General features: G+C 43.1%; 1 protein-coding gene across 1 annotated transcript; it reads right to left on the bottom strand.

The window, feature by feature from the left end:
* On the bottom strand, nt 1-24,560 carry LOC145060425 (WD repeat-containing protein 55-like). Its single transcript, XM_079008094.1, has 15 exons — nt 24,521-24,560; nt 23,573-23,666; nt 23,423-23,487; nt 23,171-23,258; nt 23,013-23,092; nt 22,814-22,913; nt 2,127-2,169; nt 1,847-1,903; nt 1,518-1,574; nt 1,369-1,467; nt 1,184-1,268; nt 792-868; nt 626-703; nt 370-507; nt 1-45 (listed from the first exon to the last, which is right to left on the bottom strand). Exons 1-15 carry the CDS (start codon nt 24,558-24,560, stop codon nt 1-3), a joined length of 1,146 nt encoding a protein of 381 aa, XP_078864220.1.
* Nucleotides 24,561-25,677: the final 1,117 nt, after the last annotated feature.

The following is a 25,677-nucleotide window of genomic DNA, read 5'->3' as shown; positions in this document are numbered from 1 at the left end:
TTAAGATTTAAGCATAACAAGAAACCAATCAGTGACTATAATAAGCTAAAAAACAAACAACTAATAAACAAAATAAGCAACTAATTAACTCAAACTATGACTATGTATTGTTCATATAAGAAAAAGAAGGAAATTTTTTCTGATTTATTGGTGTTCATACAACACTCTCCAGACAACACTTAATTCAAGAAAAGAATAAGGCTAAACTTACAAAGAAAAAGAATTCAGGAAGAAGACAAGTTTAAACGCATACAAAATAACGTTTACCCAAGAAAGTGTGATCCACATGTAAACTTGAAAACGCAAAACTATGATTCTCAATCAAATAATTCAGAATTTTACATGCTCCGGAGAAAAGAATAGGGATACCTTAGGGTTATGTTTAACATCCTCCCCTATTGTGTTCTCATCCATGTTCAAAACAATGTTCATGATCTGAACTTTAAAGTCTTGATACACCCCCAATAAAAGTGAATCCAACTTCTGTAGAGTTCTTCCAATCCATATCTACAATGTAAGTTTGTGATGACTGTATCAGTATAGATGATGTACAAATATATGTCCAGTTGGCAAAGTAATATAGGATAATGATGAATGTATATGAAGGGTATCTTATTAATCTTACCTCCACACCACGACTCATCTCTTGTATAGTTGATTGCTCTGATAAGCTATCCAGAAGTTGGAGGTACTCAGACAAGACCTAGAATGTCTGTACATAACAAGATTGTATATTTATTTTTTACACTGCTATGATAAAAAGAAATTCTAAAAAAAATAAAAAAGTGCACCTTAGAGAAATTTTCTTCATTGACATGGGTTTCAAGTTCTACTTGCATGTCCTTTACACGAAGAAGTGCTGCTAAAACTGGATGTATGCACTGTAAATTTAATTTACATTTCTTGTTAGATGTAAATATAAGGTTAGTGGTCTTAAAAGTAAAATTCTGAAGGGTTGTGGAATACCAGAAGATTATGTTTCTTTCTAGAATATGTGTTAACAATGAGGTCCTGTGATACCTCATTTCATGAAGAAGTGAGGTGTCTTCTCCCATTCTATGCATACAAAATAAACATGCATAATGAGTTCCAATTACAATCCTAAAAGTGGAATTATTATCTTACTCTGATTTTCCTGATTTTTCCTTTAATTGTTCTTGGATATGGCTTATAATCTATTAACACTGTTTGTTTGTTTGCTTTGTGGTATTGATGAAGCATCTGATGAGACCATTTTCGGTTCCAGTGATAACCCTCTCTTCATCAAGCTAAACAATATCGGAAAGGGGAAAATCAGTAATTTGTAATTAATAAAAGAATATTGATAATTTGTAATCATTTAAATACAAACGAAAACTTTATTCTCACCTTCAACAAGGCGTTTACTGGATTTGGAGAAAGACCAGTAAAGCGATCGATATAAATTACAAATAAATGAGTTAAATCTGTATAAAAGATGTAAATGCTCTCCAAAATACAAATTTGCATTGAGAATTACCTGCGATCCTTGAAAAAACCCATGAGTATAATAACATGGCCCCGCTTTCAGTCCCACATATAACTTTTCTACCATTCTGAGAAACAAAAATAACCCCATATTAATATGAAAAAGACTAATATTAACCTCATGTAAAAAAACGCACATGTCATCTTTCATAACACTTTTCAAAAGGCATCAATTTCAGGGACTAAAAGTGTGACAAAAAGACTTTTTAGGGACGAAAAAGGTTAAAAATGAAAAACGGACCATATTTGTAAATTTCAACTAACCACAGGGACCAAAAGTGTAATTTAACCTACATTCTATTATCACTCTCTACTAAAAGAGTTGGTCTCAAAAATATACCTTCACTATCACTATTGATAATGGTTCATCTTCAGAAAACTCTGATTGGGTTTGAACCTGAAAAAATGATAAAAAAAATTAGACTTATTAATTATTATATTTATCTCATCAATGGAACATAATTTTATTTTATATTCCAACCCAACAAACTCTCTTTGTGCAAAAGACATGGATGCTCTCCTCGTCAAAAATAGTACTAACAGACATGATTTTCTATAGCTATTTTGATGATGAGGGTATTTACGTTTTTTGTACAGACAAAACATTGAAAACCAATTACCTTGCTACTTTGTAGGTTACAAAAAGATATAGTGCCATCTCCACTACAAAAAAAATAAATGAAAATGTAACAGCCCGGATTTCCAGGTATCTTTTATGCTTTCAATTTTGATGTTTTGTGAGGGGACTCGGCGAGTTGGAGCTCAGACTCGCCGAGTAGGATCGCGATTCTGGACGTGGGTTCGTGCCTGGACTCGGCGAGTTCGCGCTGTTTAATGAAACCCTAATTTCTCGGGTTTGGGACCTATTTAAAGGGCCTTATGGCCGTCATTTGTGCTCACCAGTCCCTTGAGTGAAACCCTAGCGAGTTTGAGCGTTTGGAGCAAAGTAGGAAGCCGTTATTGATCTTGGAGGTGTCATCTTCCAAGGGAAAGGGAGAATCAGCTAAGGGGAAGCAAGAGGAGCCACTTCCTGAGGGTTTGGGGTCCAGAACATCACATTTGAGGTACTATCTTCGAGCTATTCTCTGCTATGTTGATGTTATATTGATTTAGGGCTTATTGAGCCCTTTTGTGGCTAGATCTAGTGCCTCCTTGGTCCCTTAAGCGATTTAGATTATAGATATGGACCCTTGGAGGTCCAGAATGTCCCTTTTGCCAAGCTTTTTGTGAATCCATGGGGGTTTTGGATTGGAATCCTTTTGCCTAAAGGTCAAAACACCATTTATGAGTCATGGGATGTGTTATGAACACCAAGATAAGGACTTTACGTGATGAATCAGCTTAGGAAGGCCAGATCTATGAATTGTTGGAGCGGATCTGGCCTCAGAAGCAAGTTTGAGTTGTTGCATGGCATGGACTCGCCCAGTCCGACGAACAGACTCGACGAGTAGCTTGAAGATGGCCCTTAGCTCGCTCAGTGAGTGGTCCAACCGAGTTATGGGGTGACTCGGTGAGTTAGGGGGAGTTATTGAGGGTTGAGAGGTGTATTGAGTCGAACTGGAACTCGCCGAGTTGTTCTTGAGACTCAGCGAGTTGAGTCGGGGTGGCCCCTCGATTCTTCCAGGTGGAACTCGTCGAGTCAGGGGAGTACTCGACGTGTCAAAAAGGGAATCCTAGAGAGTTGGTGAAAACGTCTAGACTTGCCGAGTCGCTCTAGTGCACTCACCGAGTCCGGTCAAAGTTGACCGTTGACCGTTGACCATTGACCAGAGTTGACCTGTGTTGACTTCTTAGGGATAGTCAACCTTAGTGATAAAAGTGTTAATTAGAGATGTATGATGTTATAGGAGGATTAGAGCTCGAAGGATCGAGCACGAGGGATTCCAGGATTCGTGAGATACCGAGATATGCGAGGTGAGTCTTCTCACTATACTTTACATTGAGTAGGTAACCAGAGTTATGTGATCAGAGTATTTGTATGCTATGTGTATGTGATGTGTTGTACTGCATTATTTCTATGTGATTTATGTTGTGCATGTTTATAGAGTTGGAACCGGAAGGTTCCCAGAGTTAGAACCTGAGGGTTCACAGAGTTGGGTGCACGGACCCATAGAGTTATAGCCTCGAGTGGCTAATATGTGTTATGTGTGTGGTATTTTGGGGAACTCACTAAGCTTCGTGCTTACAGTGTTAGTCTTGTTGTTTCAGGTACTAGCGATGACCGTGGGAAGGCGCCGGCTTGATCAGTACACACGCATGGGATTCTTTGATATATATGTGGTCTTGGGATTTTGTATGATGTGAATTGGGATTTTGAACTTAATGTTTTATGAAGCTAAGTGAGAAATGTTTTTATATTTGTGAAAAATTATTTTGAAAATTCACGATTTCCAGGTATCTTTTATGCTTACAATTTTGATGTTTTGTGAGGGGACTCGGCGAGTTGGAGCTCAGACTCGCCGAGTAGGATCGCGATTCTGGACGCGGGTTCGCGCCTGGACTCGGCGAGTCCAAGGTATGGACTCGGCGAGTCCGTGTTGTTTAATGAAACCCTAATTTCTTGGGTTTGGGACCTATATAAAGGGCCTTATGGCCGTCATTTGTGCTCACCAGTCCCTTGAGTGAAACCCTAGCGAGTTTGAGCGTTTGGAGCAAAGTAGGAAGCCGTTATTGATCTTGGAGGTGTCATCTTGCAAGGGAAAGGGAGAATCAGCTAAGGGGAAGCAAGAGGAGCCACTTCCTGAGGGTTTGGGGTCGAGAACATCACATTTGAGGTACTATCTTCGAGCTATTCTCTGCTATGTTGATGTTATATTGATTTAGGGCTTATTGAGCCCTTTTGTGGCTAGATCTAGTGCTTCCTTGGTCCCTTAAGCGATTTAGATTATAGATATGGACCCTTGGAGGTCCAGAGTGTCCCTTTTGCCAAGCTTTTTGTGAATCCATGGGGGGTTTTGGATTGGAATCCTTATGTCTAAAGGTCAAAACACAATTTATGAGCCATGGGGTGTGTTATGAACACCAAGATAAGGACTTTACGTGATGAATCAGCTTAGGAAGGCCAGATCTATGAATTGTTGGAGCGGATCTGACCTCAGAAGTAAGTTTGAGTTGTTGCATGGCATGGACTCGCCGAGTCCGACGAACAGACTCGGCGAGTAGCTTGAAGATTGCCCTAAGATCGCTCAGTGAGTGGTCCAGCCGAGTTATGGGGTGACTCAGTGAGTCAGGGGGAGTTAGAGAGGGTTGAGAGGTGTATTGAGTCGAACTGGAACTCGCCGAGTTGTTCTTGAGACTCGGCGAGTTGAGTCGGGGTGGCCCCGCGATTCTTCCAGGTGGAACTCATCGAGTCAGGGGAGTACTCGACGTGTCAAAAAGGGAATCCTAGAGAGTTGGTGAAAACGTCTAGACTTGCCGAGTCGCTCTAGTGCACTCGCCGAGTCCGGTCAAAGTTGACCGTTGACCGTTGACCATTGACCAGAGTTGACCTGTGTTGACTTCTTAGGGATAGTCAACCTTAGTGATAAAAGTGTTAATTAGAGATGTATGATGTTATAGGAGGATTAGAGCTCGGAGGATCGAGCACGAGGGATTCCAGGATTCGTGAGATACCGAGAAACGCGAGGTGAGTCTTCTCACTATACTTTACATTGAGTAGGTAACTAGAGTTATGTGATCAGAGTATTTGTATGCTATGTGTATGTGATGTGTTGTACTGCATTATTTCTATGTGATTTATGTTGTGCATGTTTATAGAGTTGGAACCGGAAGGTTCCCAGAGTTAGAACCTGAGGGTTCACAGAGTTGGGTGCACGGACCCATAGAGTTATAGCCTCGAGTGGCTAATATGTGTTATGTGTGTGGTATTTTGGGGAACTCACTAAGCTTCGTGCTTACAGTGTTAGTCTTGTTGTTTCAGGTACTAGCGATGACCGTGGGAAGGCGCCGGCTTGATCAGTACACACGCATGGGATTCTTTGATATATATGTGGTCTTGGGATTTTGTATGGTGTGAATTGGGATTTTGAACTTAATGTTTTATGAAGCTAAGTGAGAAATGTTTTTATATTTGTGAAAAATTATTTTGAAAATTCACGATTTCCAGGTATCTTTTATGCTTACAATTTTGATGTTTTGTGAGGGGACTCGGCGAGTTGGAGCTCAGACTCGCCGAGTAGGATTGCGATTCTGGACGCGGGTTCGCGCCTGGACTCGGCGAGTCCAAGGTATGGACTCGGCGAGTCCGTGCTGTTTAATGAAACCCTAATTTCTTGGGTTTGGGACCTATATAAAGGGCCTTATGGCCGTCATTTGTGCTCACCAGTCCCTTGAGTGAAACCCTAGCGAGTTTGAGCGTTTGGAGCAAAGTAGGAAGCCGTTATTGATCTTGGAGGTGTCATCTTGCAAGGGAAAGGGAGAATCAGCTAAGGGGAAGCAAGAGGAGCCACTTCCTGAGGGTTTGGGGTCGAGAACATCACATTTGAGGTACTATCTTCGAGCTATTCTCTGCTATGTTGATGTTATATTGATTTAGGGCTTATTGAGCCCTTTTGTGGCTAGATCTAGTGCTTCCTTGGTCCCTTAAGCGATTTAGATTATAGATATGGACCCTTGGAGGTCCAGAGTGTCCCTTTTGCCAAGCTTTTTGTGAATCCATGGGGGTTTTGGATTGGAATCCTTATGTCTAAAGGTCAAAACACAATTTATGAGCCATGGGGTGTGTTATGAACACCAAGATAAGGACTTTACGTGATGAATCAGCTTAGGAAGGCCAGATCTATGAATTGTTGGAGCGGATCTGACCTCAGAAGTAAGTTTGAGTTGTTGCATGGCATGGACTCGCCGAGTCCGACGAACAGACTCGGCGAGTAGCTTGAAGATTGCCCTAAGATCGCTCAGTGAGTGGTCCAGCCGAGTTATGGGGTGACTCAGTGAGTCAGGGGGAGTTAGAGAGGGTTGAGAGGTGTATTGAGTCGAACTGGAACTCGCCGAGTTGTTCTTGAGACTCGGCGAGTTGAGTCGGGGTGGCCCCGCGATTCTTCCAGGTGGAACTCATCGAGTCAGGGGAGTACTCGACGTGTCAAAAAGGGAATCCTAGAGAGTTGGTGAAAACGTCTAGACTTGCCGAGTCGCTCTAGTGCACTCGCCGAGTCCGGTCAAAGTTGACCGTTGACCGTTGACCATTGACCAGAGTTGACCTGTGTTGACTTCTTAGGGATAGTCAACCTTAGTGATAAAAGTGTTAATTAGAGATGTATGATGTTATAGGAGGATTAGAGCTCGGAGGATCGAGCACGAGGGATTCCAGGATTCGTGAGATACCGAGAAACGCGAGGTGAGTCTTCTCACTATACTTTACATTGAGTAGGTAACTAGAGTTATGTGATCAGAGTATTTGTATGCTATGTGTATGTGATGTGTTGTACTGCATTATTTCTATGTGATTTATGTTGTGCATGTTTATAGAGTTGGAACCGGAAGGTTCCCAGAGTTAGAACCTGAGGGTTCACAGAGTTGGGTGCACGGACCCATAGAGTTATAGCCTCGAGTGGCTAATATGTGTTATGTGTGTGGTATTTTGGGGAACTCACTAAGCTTCGTGCTTACAGTGTTAGTCTTGTTGTTTCAGGTACTAGCGATGACCGTGGGAAGGCGCCGGCTTGATCAGTACACACGCATGGGATTCTTTGATATATATGTGGTCTTGGGATTTTGTATGATGTGAATTGGGATTTTGAACTTAATGTTTTATGAAGCTAAGTGAGAAATGTTTTTATATTTGTGAAAAATTATTTTGAAAATTCACGATTTCCAGGTATCTTTTATGCTTACAATTTTGATGTTTTGTGAGGGGACTCGGCGAGTTGGAGCTCAGACTCGCCGAGTAGGATTGCGATTCTGGACGCGGGTTCGCGCCTGGACTCGGCGAGTCCAAGGTATGGACTCGGCGAGTCCGTGCTGTTTAATGAAACCCTAATTTCTTGGGTTTGGGACCTATATAAAGGGCCTTATGGCCGTCATTTGTGCTCACCAGTCCCTTGAGTGAAACCCTAGCGAGTTTGAGCGTTTGGAGCAAAGTAGGAAGCCGTTATTGATCTTGGAGGTGTCATCTTGCAAGGGAAAGGGAGAATCAGCTAAGGGGAAGCAAGAGGAGCCACTTCCTGAGGGTTTGGGGTCGAGAACATCACATTTGAGGTACTATCTTCGAGCTATTCTCTGCTATGTTGATGTTATATTGATTTAGGGCTTATTGAGCCCTTTTGTGGCTAGATCTAGTGCTTCCTTGGTCCCTTAAGCGATTTAGATTATAGATATGGACCCTTGGAGGTCCAGAGTGTCCCTTTTGCCAAGCTTTTTGTGAATCCATGGGGGTTTTGGATTGGAATCCTTATGTCTAAAGGTCAAAACACAATTTATGAGCCATGGGGTGTGTTATGAACACCAAGATAAGGACTTTACGTGATGAATCAGCTTAGGAAGGCCAGATCTATGAATTGTTGGAGCGGATCTGACCTCAGAAGTAAGTTTGAGTTGTTGCATGGCATGGACTCGCCGAGTCCGACGAACAGACTCGGCGAGTAGCTTGAAGATTGCCCTAAGATCGCTCAGTGAGTGGTCCAGCCGAGTTATGGGGTGACTCAGTGAGTCAGGGGGAGTTAGAGAGGGTTGAGAGGTGTATTGAGTCGAACTGGAACTCGCCGAGTTGTTCTTGAGACTCGGCGAGTTGAGTCGGGGTGGCCCCGCGATTCTTCCAGGTGGAACTCATCGAGTCAGGGGAGTACTCGACGTGTCAAAAAGGGAATCCTAGAGAGTTGGTGAAAACGTCTAGACTTGCCGAGTCGCTCTAGTGCACTCGCCGAGTCCGGTCAAAGTTGACCGTTGACCGTTGACCATTGACCAGAGTTGACCTGTGTTGACTTCTTAGGGATAGTCAACCTTAGTGATAAAAGTGTTAATTAGAGATGTATGATGTTATAGGAGGATTAGAGCTCGGAGGATCGAGCACGAGGGATTCCAGGATTCGTGAGATACCGAGAAACGCGAGGTGAGTCTTCTCACTATACTTTACATTGAGTAGGTAACTAGAGTTATGTGATCAGAGTATTTGTATGCTATGTGTATGTGATGTGTTGTACTGCATTATTTCTATGTGATTTATGTTGTGCATGTTTATAGAGTTGGAACCGGAAGGTTCCCAGAGTTAGAACCTGAGGGTTCACAGAGTTGGGTGCACGGACCCATAGAGTTATAGCCTCGAGTGGCTAATATGTGTTATGTGTGTGGTATTTTGGGGAACTCACTAAGCTTCGTGCTTACAGTGTTAGTCTTGTTGTTTCAGGTACTAGCGATGACCGTGGGAAGGCGCCGGCTTGATCAGTACACACGCATGGGATTCTTTGATATATATGTGGTCTTGGGATTTTGTATGATGTGAATTGGGATTTTGAACTTAATGTTTTATGAAGCTAAGTGAGAAATGTTTTTATATTTGTGAAAAATTATTTTGAAAATTCACGATTTCCAGGTATCTTTTATGCTTACAATTTTGATGTTTTGTGAGGGGACTCGGCGAGTTGGAGCTCAGACTCGCCGAGTAGGATTGCGATTCTGGACGCGGGTTCGCGCCTGGACTCGGCGAGTCCAAGGTATGGACTCGGCGAGTCCGTGCTGTTTAATGAAACCCTAATTTCTTGGGTTTGGGACCTATATAAAGGGCCTTATGGCCGTCATTTGTGCTCACCAGTCCCTTGAGTGAAACCCTAGCGAGTTTGAGCGTTTGGAGCAAAGTAGGAAGCCGTTATTGATCTTGGAGGTGTCATCTTGCAAGGGAAAGGGAGAATCAGCTAAGGGGAAGCAAGAGGAGCCACTTCCTGAGGGTTTGGGGTCGAGAACATCACATTTGAGGTACTATCTTCGAGCTATTCTCTGCTATGTTGATGTTATATTGATTTAGGGCTTATTGAGCCCTTTTGTGGCTAGATCTAGTGCTTCCTTGGTCCCTTAAGCGATTTAGATTATAGATATGGACCCTTGGAGGTCCAGAGTGTCCCTTTTGCCAAGCTTTTTGTGAATCCATGGGGGTTTTGGATTGGAATCCTTATGTCTAAAGGTCAAAACACAATTTATGAGCCATGGGGTGTGTTATGAACACCAAGATAAGGACTTTACGTGATGAATCAGCTTAGGAAGGCCAGATCTATGAATTGTTGGAGCGGATCTGACCTCAGAAGTAAGTTTGAGTTGTTGCATGGCATGGACTCGCCGAGTCCGACGAACAGACTCGGCGAGTAGCTTGAAGATTGCCCTAAGATCGCTCAGTGAGTGGTCCAGCCGAGTTATGGGGTGACTCAGTGAGTCAGGGGGAGTTAGAGAGGGTTGAGAGGTGTATTGAGTCGAACTGGAACTCGCCGAGTTGTTCTTGAGACTCGGCGAGTTGAGTCGGGGTGGCCCCGCGATTCTTCCAGGTGGAACTCATCGAGTCAGGGGAGTACTCGACGTGTCAAAAAGGGAATCCTAGAGAGTTGGTGAAAACGTCTAGACTTGCCAAGTCGCTCTAGTGCACTCGCCGAGTCCGGTCAAAGTTGACCGTTGACCGTTGACCATTGACCAGAGTTGACCTGTGTTGACTTCTTAGGGATAGTCAACCTTAGTGATAAAAGTGTTAATTAGAGATGTATGATGTTATAGGAGGATTAGAGCTCGGAGGATCGAGCACGAGGGATTCCAGGATTCGTGAGATACCGAGAAACGCGAGGTGAGTCTTCTCACTATACTTTACATTGAGTAGGTAACTAGAGTTATGTGATCAGAGTATTTGTATGCTATGTGTATGTGATGTGTTGTACTGCATTATTTCTATGTGATTTATGTTGTGCATGTTTATAGAGTTGGAACCGGAAGGTTCCCAGAGTTAGAACCTGAGGGTTCACAGAGTTGGGTGCACGGACCCATAGAGTTATAGCCTCGAGTGGCTAATATGTGTTATGTGTGTGGTATTTTGGGGAACTCACTAAGCTTCGTGCTTACAGTGTTAGTCTTGTTGTTTCAGGTACTAGCGATGACCGTGGGAAGGCGCCGGCTTGATCAGTACACACGCATGGGATTCTTTGATATATATGTGGTCTTGGGATTTTGTATGATGTGAATTGGGATTTTGAACTTAATGTTTTATGAAGCTAAGTGAGAAATGTTTTTATATTTGTGAAAAATTATTTTGAAAATTCACGATTTCCAGGTATCTTTTATGCTTACAATTTTGATGTTTTGTGAGGGGACTCGGCGAGTTGGAGCTCAGACTCGCCGAGTAGGATTGCGATTCTGGACGCGGGTTCGCGCCTGGACTCGGCGAGTCCAAGGTATGGACTCGGCGAGTCCGTGCTGTTTAATGAAACCCTAATTTCTTGGGTTTGGGACCTATATAAAGGGCCTTATGGCCGTCATTTGTGCTCACCAGTCCCTTGAGTGAAACCCTAGCGAGTTTGAGCGTTTGGAGCAAAGTAGGAAGCCGTTATTGATCTTGGAGGTGTCATCTTGCAAGGGAAAGGGAGAATCAGCTAAGGGGAAGCAAGAGGAGCCACTTCCTGAGGGTTTGGGGTCGAGAACATCACATTTGAGGTACTATCTTCGAGCTATTCTCTGCTATGTTGATGTTATATTGATTTAGGGCTTATTGAGCCCTTTTGTGGCTAGATCTAGTGCTTCCTTGGTCCCTTAAGCGATTTAGATTATAGATATGGACCCTTGGAGGTCCAGAGTGTCCCTTTTGCCAAGCTTTTTGTGAATCCATGGGGGTTTTGGATTGGAATCCTTATGTCTAAAGGTCAAAACACAATTTATGAGCCATGGGGTGTGTTATGAACACCAAGATAAGGACTTTACGTGATGAATCAGCTTAGGAAGGCCAGATCTATGAATTGTTGGAGCGGATCTGACCTCAGAAGTAAGTTTGAGTTGTTGCATGGCATGGACTCGCCGAGTCCGACGAACAGACTCGGCGAGTAGCTTGAAGATTGCCCTAAGATCGCTCAGTGAGTGGTCCAGCCGAGTTATGGGGTGACTCAGTGAGTCAGGGGGAGTTAGAGAGGGTTGAGAGGTGTATTGAGTCGAACTGGAACTCGCCGAGTTGTTCTTGAGACTCGGCGAGTTGAGTCGGGGTGGCCCCGCGATTCTTCCAGGTGGAACTCATCGAGTCAGGGGAGTACTCGACGTGTCAAAAAGGGAATCCTAGAGAGTTGGTGAAAACGTCTAGACTTGCCGAGTCGCTCTAGTGCACTCGCCGAGTCCGGTCAAAGTTGACCGTTGACCGTTGACCATTGACCAGAGTTGACCTGTGTTGACTTCTTAGGGATAGTCAACCTTAGTGATAAAAGTGTTAATTAGAGATGTATGATGTTATAGGAGGATTAGAGCTCGGAGGATCGAGCACGAGGGATTCCAGGATTCGTGAGATACCGAGAAACGCGAGGTGAGTCTTCTCACTATACTTTACATTGAGTAGGTAACTAGAGTTATGTGATCAGAGTATTTGTATGCTATGTGTATGTGATGTGTTGTACTGCATTATTTCTATGTGATTTATGTTGTGCATGTTTATAGAGTTGGAACCGGAAGGTTCCCAGAGTTAGAACCTGAGGGTTCACAGAGTTGGGTGCACGGACCCATAGAGTTATAGCCTCGAGTGGCTAATATGTGTTATGTGTGTGGTATTTTGGGGAACTCACTAAGCTTCGTGCTTACAGTGTTAGTCTTGTTGTTTCAGGTACTAGCGATGACCGTGGGAAGGCGCCGGCTTGATCAGTACACACGCATGGGATTCTTTGATATATATGTGGTCTTGGGATTTTGTATGATGTGAATTGGGATTTTGAACTTAATGTTTTATGAAGCTAAGTGAGAAATGTTTTTATATTTGTGAAAAATTATTTTGAAAATTCACGATTTCCAGGTATCTTTTATGCTTACAATTTTGATGTTTTGTGAGGGGACTCGGCGAGTTGGAGCTCAGACTCGCCGAGTAGGATTGCGATTCTGGACGCGGGTTCGCGCCTGGACTCGGCGAGTCCAAGGTATGGACTCGGCGAGTCCGTGCTGTTTAATGAAACCCTAATTTCTTGGGTTTGGGACCTATATAAAGGGCCTTATGGCCGTCATTTGTGCTCACCAGTCCCTTGAGTGAAACCCTAGCGAGTTTGAGCGTTTGGAGCAAAGTAGGAAGCCGTTATTGATCTTGGAGGTGTCATCTTGCAAGGGAAAGGGAGAATCAGCTAAGGGGAAGCAAGAGGAGCCACTTCCTGAGGGTTTGGGGTCGAGAACATCACATTTGAGGTACTATCTTCGAGCTATTCTCTGCTATGTTGATGTTATATTGATTTAGGGCTTATTGAGCCCTTTTGTGGCTAGATCTAGTGCTTCCTTGGTCCGTTAAGCGATTTAGATTATAGATATGGACCCTTGGAGGTCCAGAGTGTCCCTTTTGCCAAGCTTTTTGTGAATCCATGGGGGTTTTGGATTGGAATCCTTATGCCTAATGGTCAAAACACAATTTATGAGCCATGGGGTGTGTTATGAACACCAAGATAAGGACTTTACGTGATGAATCAGCTTAGGAAGGCCAGATCTATGAATTGTTGGAGCGGATCTGACCTCAGAAGCAAGTTTGAGTTGTTGCATGGCATGGACTCACCGAGTCCGACGAACAGACTCGGCGAGTAGCTTGAAGATTGCCCTAAGATCACTCAGTGAGTGGTCCAGCCGAGTTATGGGGTGACTCAGTGAGTCAGGGGGAGTAAGAGAGGGTTGAGAGGTGTATTGAGTCGAACTGGAACTCGCCGAGTTGTTCTTGAGACTCGGCGAGTTGAGTCGGGGTGGCCCCGCGATTCTTCCAGGTGGAACTCATCGAGTCAGGGGAGTACTCGACGTGTCAAAAAGGGAATCCTAGAGAGTTGATGAAAACGTCTAGACTTGCCGAGTCGCTCTAGTGCACTCACCGAGTCCGGTCAAAGTTGACCGTTGACCATTGACCATTGACCAGAGTTGACCTGTGTTGACTTCTTAGGGATAGTCAACCTTAGTGATAAAAGTGTTAATTAGAGATGTATGATGTTATAGGAGGATTAGAGCTCGGAGGATCGAGCACGAGGGATTCCAGGATTCGTGAGATACCGAGAAACGCGAGGTGAGTCTTCTCACTATACTTTACATTGAGTAGGTAACTAGAGTTATGTGATCAGAGTATTTGTATGCTATGTGTATGTGATGTGTTGTACTGCATTATTTCTATGTGATTTATGTTGTGCATGTTTATAGAGTTGGAACCGGAAGGTTCCCAGAGTTAGAACCTGAGGGTTCACAGAGTTGGGTGCACGGACCCATAGAGTTATAGCCTCGAGTGGCTAATATGTGTTATGTGTGTGGTATTTTGGGGAACTCACTAAGCTTCGTGCTTACAGTGTTAGTCTTGTTGTTTCAGGTACTAGCGATGACCGTGGGAAGGCGCCGGCTTGATCAGTACACACGCATGGGATTCTTTGATATATATGTGGTCTTGGGATTTTGTATGATGTGAATTGGGATTTTGAACTTAATGTTTTATGAAGCTAAGTGAGAAATGTTTTTATATTTGTGAAAAATTATTTTGAAAATTCACGATTTCCAGGTATCTTTTATGCTTACAATTTTGATGTTTTGTGAGGGGACTCGGCGAGTTGGAGCTCAGACTCGCCGAGTAGGATCGCGATTCTGGACGCGGGTTCGCGCCTGGACTCGGCGAGTCCAAGGTATGGACTCGGCGAGTCCGTGCTGTTTAATGAAACCCTAATTTCTTGGGTTTGGGACCTATATAAAGGGCCTTATGGCCGTCATTTGTGCTCACCAGTCCCTTGAGTGAAACCCTAGCGAGTTTGAGCGTTTGGAGCAAAGTAGGAAGCCGTTATTGATCTTGGAGGTGTCATCTTGCAAGGGAAAGGGAGAATCAGCTAAGGGGAAGCAAGAGGAGCCACTTCCTGAGGGTTTGGGGTCGAGAACATCACATTTGAGGTACTATCTTCGAGCTATTCTCTGCTATGTTGATGTTATATTGATTTAGGGCTTATTGAGCCCTTTTGTGGCTAGATCTAGTGCTTCCTTGGTCCCTTAAGCGATTTAGATTATAGATATGGACCCTTGGAGGTCCAGAGTGTCCCTTTTGCCAAGCTTTTTGTGAATCCATGGGGGTTTTGGATTGGAATCCTTATGTCTAAAGGTCAAAACACAATTTATGAGCCATGGGGTGTGTTATGAACACCAAGATAAGGACTTTACGTGATGAATCAGCTTAGGAAGGCCAGATCTATGAATTGTTGGAGCGGATCTGACCTCAGAAGTAAGTTTGAGGTTTTGCATGGCATGGACTCGCCGAGTCCGACGAACAGACTCGGCGAGTAGCTTGAAGATTGCCCTAAGATCGCTCAGTGAGTGGTCCAGCCGAGTTATGGGGTGACTCAGTGAGTCAGGGGGAGTTAGAGAGGGTTGAGAGGTGTATTGAGTCGAACTGGAACTCGCCGAGTTGTTCTTGAGACTCGGCGAGTTGAGTCGGGGTGGCCCCGCGATTCTTCCAGGTGGAACTCATCGAGTCAGGGGAGTACTCGACGTGTCAAAAAGGGAATCCTAGAGAGTTGGTGAAAACGTCTAGACTTGCCGAGTCGCTCTAGTGCACTCGCCGAGTCCGGTCAAAGTTGACCGTTGACCGTTGACCATTGACCAGAGTTGACCTGTGTTGACTTCTTAGGGATAGTCAACCTTAGTGATAAAAGTGTTAATTAGAGATGTATGATGTTATAGGAGGATTAGAGCTCGGAGGATCGAGCACGAGGGATTCCAGGATTCGTGAGATACCGAGAAACGCGAGGTGAGTCTTCTCACTATACTTTACATTGAGTAGGTAACTAGAGTTATGTGATCAGAGTATTTGTATGCTATGTGTATGTGATGTGTTGTACTGCATTATTTCTATGTGATTTATGTTGTGCATGTTTATAGAGTTGGAACCGGAAGGTTCCCAGAGTTAGAACCTGAGGGTTCACAGAGTTGGGTGCACGGACCCATAGAGTTATAGCCTCGAGTGGCTAATATGTGTTATGTGTGTGGTATTTTGGGGAACTCACTAAGCTTCGTGCTTACAGTGTTAGTCTTGTTGTTTCAGGTACTAGCGATGACCGTGGGAAGGCGCCGGCTTGATCAGTACACACGCATGGGATTCTTTGATATATATGTGGTCTTGGGATTTTGTATGATGTGAATTGGGATTTTGAACTTAATGTTTTATGAAGCTAAGTGAGAAATGTTTTTATATTTGTGAAAAATTATTTTGAAAATTCACGATTTCCAGGTATCTTTTATGCTTACAATTTTGATGTTTTGTGAGGGGACTCGGCGAGTTGGAGCTCAGACTCGCCGAGTAGGATTGCGATTCTGGACGCGGGTTCGCGCCTGGACTCGGCGAGTCCAAGGTATGGACTCGGCGAGTCCGTGCTGTTTAATGAAACCCTAATTTCTTGGGTTTGGGACCTATATAAAGGGCCTTATGGCCGTCATTTGTGCTCACCAGTCCCTTGAGTGAAACCCTAGCGAGTTTGAGCGTTTGGAGCAAAGTAGGAAGCCGTTATTGATCTTGGAGGTGTCATCTTGCAAGGGAAAGGGAGAATCAGCTAAGGGGAAGCAAGAGGAGCCACTTCCTGAGGGTTTGGGGTCGAGAACATCACATTTGAGGTACTATCTTCGAGCTATTCTCTGCTATGTTGATGTTATATTGATTTAGGGCTTATTGAGCCCTTTTGTGGCTAGATCTAGTGCTTCCTTGGTCCGTTAAGCGATTTAGATTATAGATATGGACCCTTGGAGGTCCAGAGTGTCCCTTTTGCCAAGCTTTTTGTGAATCCATGGGGGTTTTGGATTGGAATCCTTATGCCTAATGGTCAAAACACAATTTATGAGCCATGGGGTGTGTTATGAACACCAAGATAAGGACTTTACGTGATGAATCAGCTTAGGAAGGCCAGATCTATGAATTGTTGGAGCGGATCTGACCTCAGAAGCAAGTTTGAGTTGTTGCATGGCATGGACTCACCGAGTCCGACGAACAGACTCGGCGAGTAGCTTGAAGATTGCCCTAAGATCACTCAGTGAGTGGTCCAGCCGAGTTATGGGGTGACTCAGTGAGTCAGGGGGAGTAAGAGAGGGTTGAGAGGTGTATTGAGTCGAACTGGAACTCGCCGAGTTGTTCTTGAGACTCGGCGAGTTGAGTCGGGGTGGCCCCGCGATTCTTCCAGGTGGAACTCATCGAGTCAGGGGAGTACTCGACGTGTCAAAAAGGGAATCCTAGAGAGTTGATGAAAACGTCTAGACTTGCCGAGTCGCTCTAGTGCACTCACCGAGTCCGGTCAAAGTTGACCGTTGACCATTGACCATTGACCAGAGTTGACCTGTGTTGACTTCTTAGGGATAGTCAACCTTAGTGATAAAAGTGTTAATTAGAGATGTATGATGTTATAGGAGGATTAGAGCTCGGAGGATCGAGCACGAGGGATTCCAGGATTCGTGAGATACCGAGAAACGCGAGGTGAGTCTTCTCACTATACTTTACATTGAGTAGGTAACTAGAGTTATGTGATCAGAGTATTTGTATGCTATGTGTATGTGATGTGTTGTACTGCATTATTTCTATGTGATTTATGTTGTGCATGTTTATAGAGTTGGAACCGGAAGGTTCCCAGAGTTAGAACCTGAGGGTTCACAGAGTTGGGTGCACGGACCCATAGAGTTATAGCCTCGAGTGGCTAATATGTGTTATGTGTGTGGTATTTTGGGGAACTCACTAAGCTTCGTGCTTACAGTGTTAGTCTTGTTGTTTCAGGTACTAGCGATGACCGTGGGAAGGCGCCGGCTTGATCAGTACACACGCATGGGATTCTTTGATATATATGTGGTCTTGGGATTTTGTATGATGTGAATTGGGATTTTGAACTTAATGTTTTATGAAGCTAAGTGAGAAATGTTTTTATATTTGTGAAAAATTATTTTGAAAATTCACGATTTCCAGGTATCTTTTATGCTTACAATTTTGATGTTTTGTGAGGGGACTCGGCGAGTTGGAGCTCAGACTCGCCGAGTAGGATCGCGATTCTGGACGCGGGTTCGCGCCTGGACTCGGCGAGTCCAAGGTATGGACTCGGCGAGTCCGTGCTGTTTAATGAAACCCTAATTTCTTGGGTTTGGGACCTATATAAAGGGCCTTATGGCCGTCATTTGTGCTCACCAGTCCCTTGAGTGAAACCCTAGCGAGTTTGAGCGTTTGGAGCAAAGTAGGAAGCCGTTATTGATCTTGGAGGTGTCATCTTGCAAGGGAAAGGGAGAATCAGCTAAGGGGAAGCAAGAGGAGCCACTTCCTGAGGGTTTGGGGTCGAGAACATCACATTTGAGGTACTATCTTCGAGCTATTCTCTGCTATGTTGATGTTATATTGATTTAGGGCTTATTGAGCCCTTTTGTGGCTAGATCTAGTGCTTCCTTGGTCCCTTAAGCGATTTAGATTATAGATATGGACCCTTGGAGGTCCAGAGTGTCCCTTTTGCCAAGCTTTTTGTGAATCCATGGGGGTTTTGGATTGGAATCCTTATGTCTAAAGGTCAAAACACAATTTATGAGCCATGGGGTGTGTTATGAACACCAAGATAAGGACTTTACGTGATGAATCAGCTTAGGAAGGCCAGATCTATGAATTGTTGGAGCGGATCTGACCTCAGAAGTAAGTTTGAGGTTTTGCATGGCATGGACTCGCCGAGTCCGACGAACAGACTCGGCGAGTAGCTTGAAGATTGCCCTAAGATCGCTCAGTGAGTGGTCCAGCCGAGTTATGGGGTGACTCAGTGAGTCAGGGGGAGTTAGAGAGGGTTGAGAGGTGTATTGAGTCGAACTGGAACTCGCCGAGTTGTTCTTGAGACTCGGCGAGTTGAGTCGGGGTGGCCCCGCGATTCTTCCAGGTGGAACTCATCGAGTCAGGGGAGTACTCGACGTGTCAAAAAGGGAATCCTAGAGAGTTGGTGAAAACGTCTAGACTTGCCGAGTCGCTCTAGTGCACTCGCCGAGTCCGGTCAAAGTTGACCGTTGACCGTTGACCATTGACCAGAGTTGACCTGTGTTGACTTCTTAGGGATAGTCAACCTTAGTGATAAAAGTGTTAATTAGAGATGTATGATGTTATAGGAGGATTAGAGCTCGGAGGATCGAGCACGAGGGATTCCAGGATTCGTGAGATACCGAGAAACGCGAGGTGAGTCTTCTCACTATACTTTACATTGAGTAGGTAACTAGAGTTATGTGATCAGAGTATTTGTATGCTATGTGTATGTGATGTGTTGTACTGCATTATTTCTATGTGATTTATGTTGTGCATGTTTATAGAGTTGGAACCGGAAGGTTCCCAGAGTTAGAACCTGAGGGTTCACAGAGTTGGGTGCACGGACCCATAGAGTTATAGCCTCGAGTGGCTAATATGTGTTATGTGTGTGGTATTTTGGGGAACTCACTAAGCTTCGTGCTTACAGTGTTAGTCTTGTTGTTTCAGGTACTAGCGATGACCGTGGGAAGGCGCCGGCTTGATCAGTACACACGCATGGGATTCTTTGATATATATGTGGTCTTGGGATTTTGTATGATGTGAATTGGGATTTTGAACTTAATGTTTTATGAAGCTAAGTGAGAAATGTTTTTATATTTGTGAAAAATTATTTTGAAAATTCACGATTTCCAGGTATCTTTTATGCTTACAATTTTGATGTTTTGTGAGGGGACTCGGCGAGTTGGAGCTCAGACTCGCCGAGTAGGATCGCGATTCTGGACGCGGGTTCGCGCCTGGACTCGGCGAGTCCAAGGTATGGACTCGGCGAGTCCAAGGTATGGACTCGGCGAGTCCGTGCTGTTTAATGAAACCCTAATTTCTTGGGTTTGGGACCTATATAAAGGGCCTTATGGCCGTCATTTGTGCTCACCAGTCCCTTGAGTGAAACCCTAGCGAGTTTGAGCGTTTGGAGCAAAGTAGGAAGCCGTTATTGATCTTGGAGGTGTCATCTTCCAAGGGAAAGGGAGAATCAGCTAAGGGGAAGCAAGAGGAGCCACTTCCTGAGGGTTTGGGGTCCAGAACATCACATTTGAGGTACTATCTTCGAGCTATTCTCTGCTATGTTGATGTTATATTGATTTAGGGCTTATTGAGCCCTTTTGTGGCTAGATCTAGTGCTTCCTTGGTCCCTTAAGCGATTTAGATTATAGATATGGACCCTTGGTGGTCCAGAGTGTCCCTTTTGCCAAGCTTTTTGTGAATCCATGGGGGTTTTGGATTGGAATCCTTATGCCTAAAGGTCAAAACACAATTTATGAGCCATGGGGTGTGTTATGAACACCAAGATAAGGACTTTACGTGATGAATCAGCTTCGGAAGGCCAGATCTATGAATTGTTGGAGCGGATCTGACCTCAGAAGCAAGTTTGAGTTGTTGCATGGCATGGACTCGCCGAGTCCGACGAACAGACTCGGCGAGTAGCTTGAAGATTGCCCTAAGATCGCTCAGTGAGTGGTCCAGCCGAGTTATGGGGTGACTCAGTGAGTCAGGGGGAGTTAGAGAGGGTTGAGAGGTGTATTGAGTCGAACTGGAACTCGCCGAGTTGTTCTTGAGACTCGGCGAGTTGAGTCGGGGTGGCCCCGCGATTCTTCCAAGTGGAACTCATCGAGTCAGGGGAGTACTCGACGTGTCAAAAAGGGAATCCTAGATAGTTGGTGAAAACATCTAGACTTGTCGAGTCGCTCTAGTGCACTCGCCGAGTCCGGTCAAAGTTGACCGTTGACCGTTGATCATTGACCAGAGTTGACCTGTGTTAACTTCTTAGGGATAGTCAACCTTAGTGATAAAAGTGTTAATTAGAGATGTATGATGTTATAGGAGGATTAGAGCTCGGAGGATCGAGCACGAGGGATTCCATGATTCGTGAGATACCGAGAAACGCGAGGTGAGTCTTCTCACTATACTTTACATTGAGTAGGTAACTAGAGTTATGTGATCAGAGTATTTGTATGCTATGTGTATGTGATGTGTTGTACTGCATTATTTCTATGTGATTTATGTTGTGCATGTTTATAGAGTTGGAACCGGAAGGTTCCCAGAGTTAGAACCTGAGGGTTCACAGATTTGGGTGCACGGACCCATAGAGTTATAGCCTCGAGTGGCTAATATGTGTTATGTGTGTGGTATTTTGGGGAACTCACTAAGCTTCGTGCTTACAGTGTTAGTTTTGATGTTTCAGGTACTAGCGATGACCGTGGGAAGGCGCCGGCTTGATCAGTACACACGCATGGGATTCTTTGATATATATGTGGTCTTGGGATTTTGTATGATGTGAATTGGGATTTTGAACTTAATGTTTTATGAAGCTAAGTGAGAAATGTTTTTATATTTGAGAAAAATTATTTTGAAAATTCACGATTTCCAGGTATCTTTTATGCTTACAATTTTGATGTTTTGTGAGGGGACTCGGCGAGTTGGAGCTCAGACTCGCCGAGTAGGATCGCGATTCTGGACGCGGGTTCGCGCCTGGACTCGGCGAGTCCGCGCTGTTTAATGAAACCCTAATTTCTTGGTTTTGGGACTTATATAAAGGGCCTTATGGCCGTCATTTGTGCTCACCAGTCCCTTGAGTGAAACCCTAGCGAGTTTGAGCGTTTGGAGCAAAGTAGGAAGCCGTTATTGATCTTGGAGGTGTCATCTTCCAAGGGAAAGGGAGAATCAGCTAAGGGGAAGCAAGAGGAGCCACTTCCTGAGGGTTTGGGGTCCAGAACATCACATTTGAGGTACTATCTTCGAGCTATTCTCTGCTATGTTGATGTTATATTGATTTAGGGCTTATTGAGCCCTTTTGTGGCTAGATCTAGTGCTTCCTTGGTCCCTTAAGCGATTTAGATTATAGATATGGACCCTTGGAGATCCAGAGTGTCCCTTTTGCCAAGCTTTTTGTGAATCCATGGGGGTTTTGGATTGGTATCCTTATGCCTAAAGGTCAAAACACCATTTATGAGCCATGGGGTGTGTTATGAACACCAAGATAAGGACTTTACATGATGAATCAGCTTAGGAAGGCCAGATGTATGAATTGTTGGAGCGTATCTGACCTCAGAAGCAAGTTTGAGTTGTTGCATGGCATGGACTCGCCGAGTCCGACGAACAGACTCGGCGAGTAGCTTGAAGATTGCCCTTAGATCGCTCAGTGAGAGGTCCAACCGAGTTATGGGGTGACTCAGTGAGTCAGGGGGAGTTAGAGAGGGTTGAGAGGTGTATTGAGTCGAACTGGAACTCGGCGAGTTGTTCTTGAGACTCGGCGAGTTGAGTCGGGGTGGCCCCGCGATTCTTCCAGGTGGAACTCGTCGAGTCAGGGGAGTACTCGACGTGTCAAAAAGGGAATCCTAGCGAGTTGGTGAAAACGTCTAGACTCGCCGAGTCGCTCTAGTGCACTCGCCGAGTCCGGTCAAAGTTGACCGTTGACCGTTGACCATTGACCAGAGTTGACCTGTGTTGACTTCTTAGGGATAGTCAACCTTAGTGATAAAAGTGTTAATTAGAGATGTATGATGTTATAGGAGGATTAGAGCTCGGAGGATCGAGCACGAGGGATTCCAGGATTCGTGAGATACCGAGATACGCGAGGTGAGTCTTCTCACTATACATTACATTGAGTAGGTAACCAGAGTTATGTGATCAGAGTATTTGTGTGTTATGTCTATGTGATGTGTTGTACTGCATTATTTCTATGTGATTTATGTTGTGCATGTTTATAGAGTTGGAACCGGAAGGTTCCCAGAGTTAGAACCTGAGGGTTCACAGAGTTGGGTGCATGGACCCATAGAGTTATAGCCTCGAGTGGCTAATATGTGTTATGTGTGTGGTATTTTGGGGAACTCACTAAGCTTCGTGCTTACAGTGTTAGTTTTGTTGTTTCAGGTACTAGCGATGACCGTGGGAAGGCGCCGGCTTGATCAGTACACACGCATGGGATTCTTTGATATATATGTGGTCTTGGGATTTTGTATGATGTGAATTGGGATTTTGAACTTAATGTTTTATGAAACTAAATGAGAAATGTTTTTATATTTGTGAAAAATTATTTTGAAAATTCACGGTGTTACAGAAAACAAAAATGATTTCATTGTTAAAATGGCTTACATGGAATTTTCCATAAAAAATAAGAAATTTATAAATAAATATTAAAAAAGGGACATTTTTTCCTACCTTGTTCCCAATAGTTTCATGGAATCAGGCTCAAAGATCATATCAGTAATATACTCTTTATGAACTTTAAATGAATTGCAGCATGTCTGCTGTCTTGTATCTCATACCCACATTTAAAAAATCAAAATATGAAATAATAATAACAATAATAATAAAAGAAAAAGATATTACTAAATAAAGGAAAAATATAATAACAAACAAGTAACCTTTATATGCCCTTCATCACCTCCAGAAGCAATTGTTGTTTCTGTGAGATTAACTAGCCTGTTCACAACTTTCCTAAAAAATATTTATTGTTAAAGCAAATATGATAATTATATATAATTAAGAAATAATAAAATAATAAAAAACACCTACTCATGAGAATTTTCAAGACGAGCAACTAGAGGTCCTGTTTCCATATCAGTTGCAAGAATACAACAATTTGGAGAACCTGTGAGGATCACTGATAACAAAAACACACATTCATAATCAAGTTTAAAGAAATAGAAACATACTTTACTCTTTTTATTATTTGTATGAAATATAGAAGTATGTTGCTACTGAGGGTAAAAAAGTAAATTACATGGTTCAAGAGTATATAAAGTATAAACAATGTTGGTTCATTACAACGTCCTTTATTGATAAATCTTACAGCTTTACAAAATTCATTGTGTGCATGAACTTTCAACACCCTGAAATGATTTTTTTTAGAGAAATCACATTATAAGAACGGTTTTTAATGACGAAATTACCCCTGAAAAAATGTTATATATAAACAAACCCACGGTTGTTCCGATTAAAATCAGCTTTACTCTTCTTACATATAAACAAACCAAAGCATCAAAATCAGAAAAGTAAATGAATATATAAACTGTAAAAACATATATAGTTACAAATAGATATATTTTTTCATTAAAGAATATCTAAAATCTTGATATTACAAAACTATGTTATGAAAAAATCAACTAATCTCAGGAGTTGTATAGCATTTGAGATGTTGAACAATTAGGACACTTGATAGAAGCAATGCACCATCAAAAGGTGTTGTAGAAGAAAAAGGGCAAAAATGAAATAAGCAAAAAAAAGAATAATATGAGATTTAATTTGATGTAGATTTAAGTAAAATAAAGGGTATCACCATATGGAAACGGGAACCAACATGCTATATAAAACCATAACATTACACCAAAACACAATAAAATAATATGACAAGAAGCATGAAGAAGAACAAAACATAACAGGGGTATATTTTGTTTAAGCATTTTAATAAACACTTTCCGTGCATACATACAAATAGAGTGTAAACTCCAAAAACAATTCAAGCTGCAATGAAGAAGTGAATAATGAAAGAGGTAATTATGCACACTTAACTGTATATGAGTTTGCAAAATATATATTGGAATAGAATCTGAATTCAAACGAAGCTAAAGAAAATAGTTCACACTATTGCTATATTATGGAAAACTAATTAATTAAGTAATTTAGTAGAAGAGGGATGAATTAATACCTCAAAATTACGACTTTGAACATAAGATGTCATTATCATCGACAGAGACAGACGAAGGAGGAGTGGTGCGCAGATGAGGAAGAAAGATGTGGGGTTGTCATTTAGGGAAGAAGAACACAATCCAGGCAACCAGTCACCTTCGTGAAGCAGAGGAGATCAAATTTTCATGTTCGAATTTTGCATGCTTCCGGTAAGGGCGAGTGGAGAAAACGACATACAAAACTCCAACGATGGATTGCCTGTTGCCTTGATCGACATCGAAAAACGGGAAGGAACAGGTGGCGGCGGTCGGAGTCCAAGGGATTGAAGAAAGCAATGCTTGATGTAGGAAGGGGGAGGAAGAGCGGCGATAACTTTTTTGGGGAAAAGAACACACCTAGGGCAAAATAGCGGAAACAAGGAAGGCTGGAGAAGTGAGCTGAGTTTGCCGGCAAGGCGACGTGAGGTCGCGGAACAGATCGATTGTAGAGAGCACTGAGTGAGTGAGTTATTGTAATGTTCTTGAAAAAAGCCCTAGATCCTTTAAATTTTGGGATAAAGAGATGTGCATTTGTAAAATTATAAAGCGACACTTACAGAGGACGCGCATTTAAGATACAGCACCCTCCGTGCTTTTAATTTTTTTTTCTTACGAAACTAATTTAAGGGCACGCAATAATGCGTGACCTAAATCTTTAAATTTTTTGAAGAGATGACACTTTTTTAATGTCACTCTCTTTTGCATAACATAAATCAATGAGTTTCATGGTTTGCGCATCGTAAAAGGTCTTTTTCTTGTAGTGGTTTATCACATACTATGATCAGTGGGCTGATCGTATGGAGGATTATGTCAATTGTATCGATGAGGATCTGTGGAGATTGATCGAGACTGAACCTTATCGTGTAGATTTGGTTCAAGCAGTTGGTAAGGTTGGAGTAGATGAGGATATAACTGTGCAAGGGAATAAGATGAAAGGGAATGACAAAAAATGCCTCCGTGAACTGCGAGGAGCTCTTGCACCCATCGTTTACAATTATGTTCGTGGTTTCAAGACTGCTAAGCTGATTTGGGATACTTTGTAAGAAAAATATCAAGGAAAAGAAAGAACGAAGAAGAGCTCTATGTCGAAATGCTTATCTGAATTAGAAGGTTTTTAGAAAAAATAGAACGAAAGTATGATGACATACTATGACAGGCTGAACGAGTTAATATTCAAATGTAGTCTATATGGAGTAAGTCATACAACACTAGAGTTCAATCTAACCTTTGTTTTTTTTGACTTAGAAAGGAATGGGTAAACATTTGTTTGATGATAAGGATACATAAGAATTTCGACACATACTCCTTATGAAATATCTACAACATTCTAAAAGCACATGAATCAAAGGTGATGGA

The sequence above is a fragment of the Lactuca serriola genome, chromosome 6, assembly GCF_051521515.1.
Source record: "Lactuca serriola cultivar US96UC23 chromosome 6, Lser_US96UC23_V15, whole genome shotgun sequence".
NCBI classification, from domain to species: Eukaryota; Viridiplantae; Streptophyta; class Magnoliopsida; order Asterales; family Asteraceae; genus Lactuca; species Lactuca serriola.
Note: the sequence above shows the minus strand (reverse complement) of the source record. Positions and strands in the feature narration are given on the sequence as shown.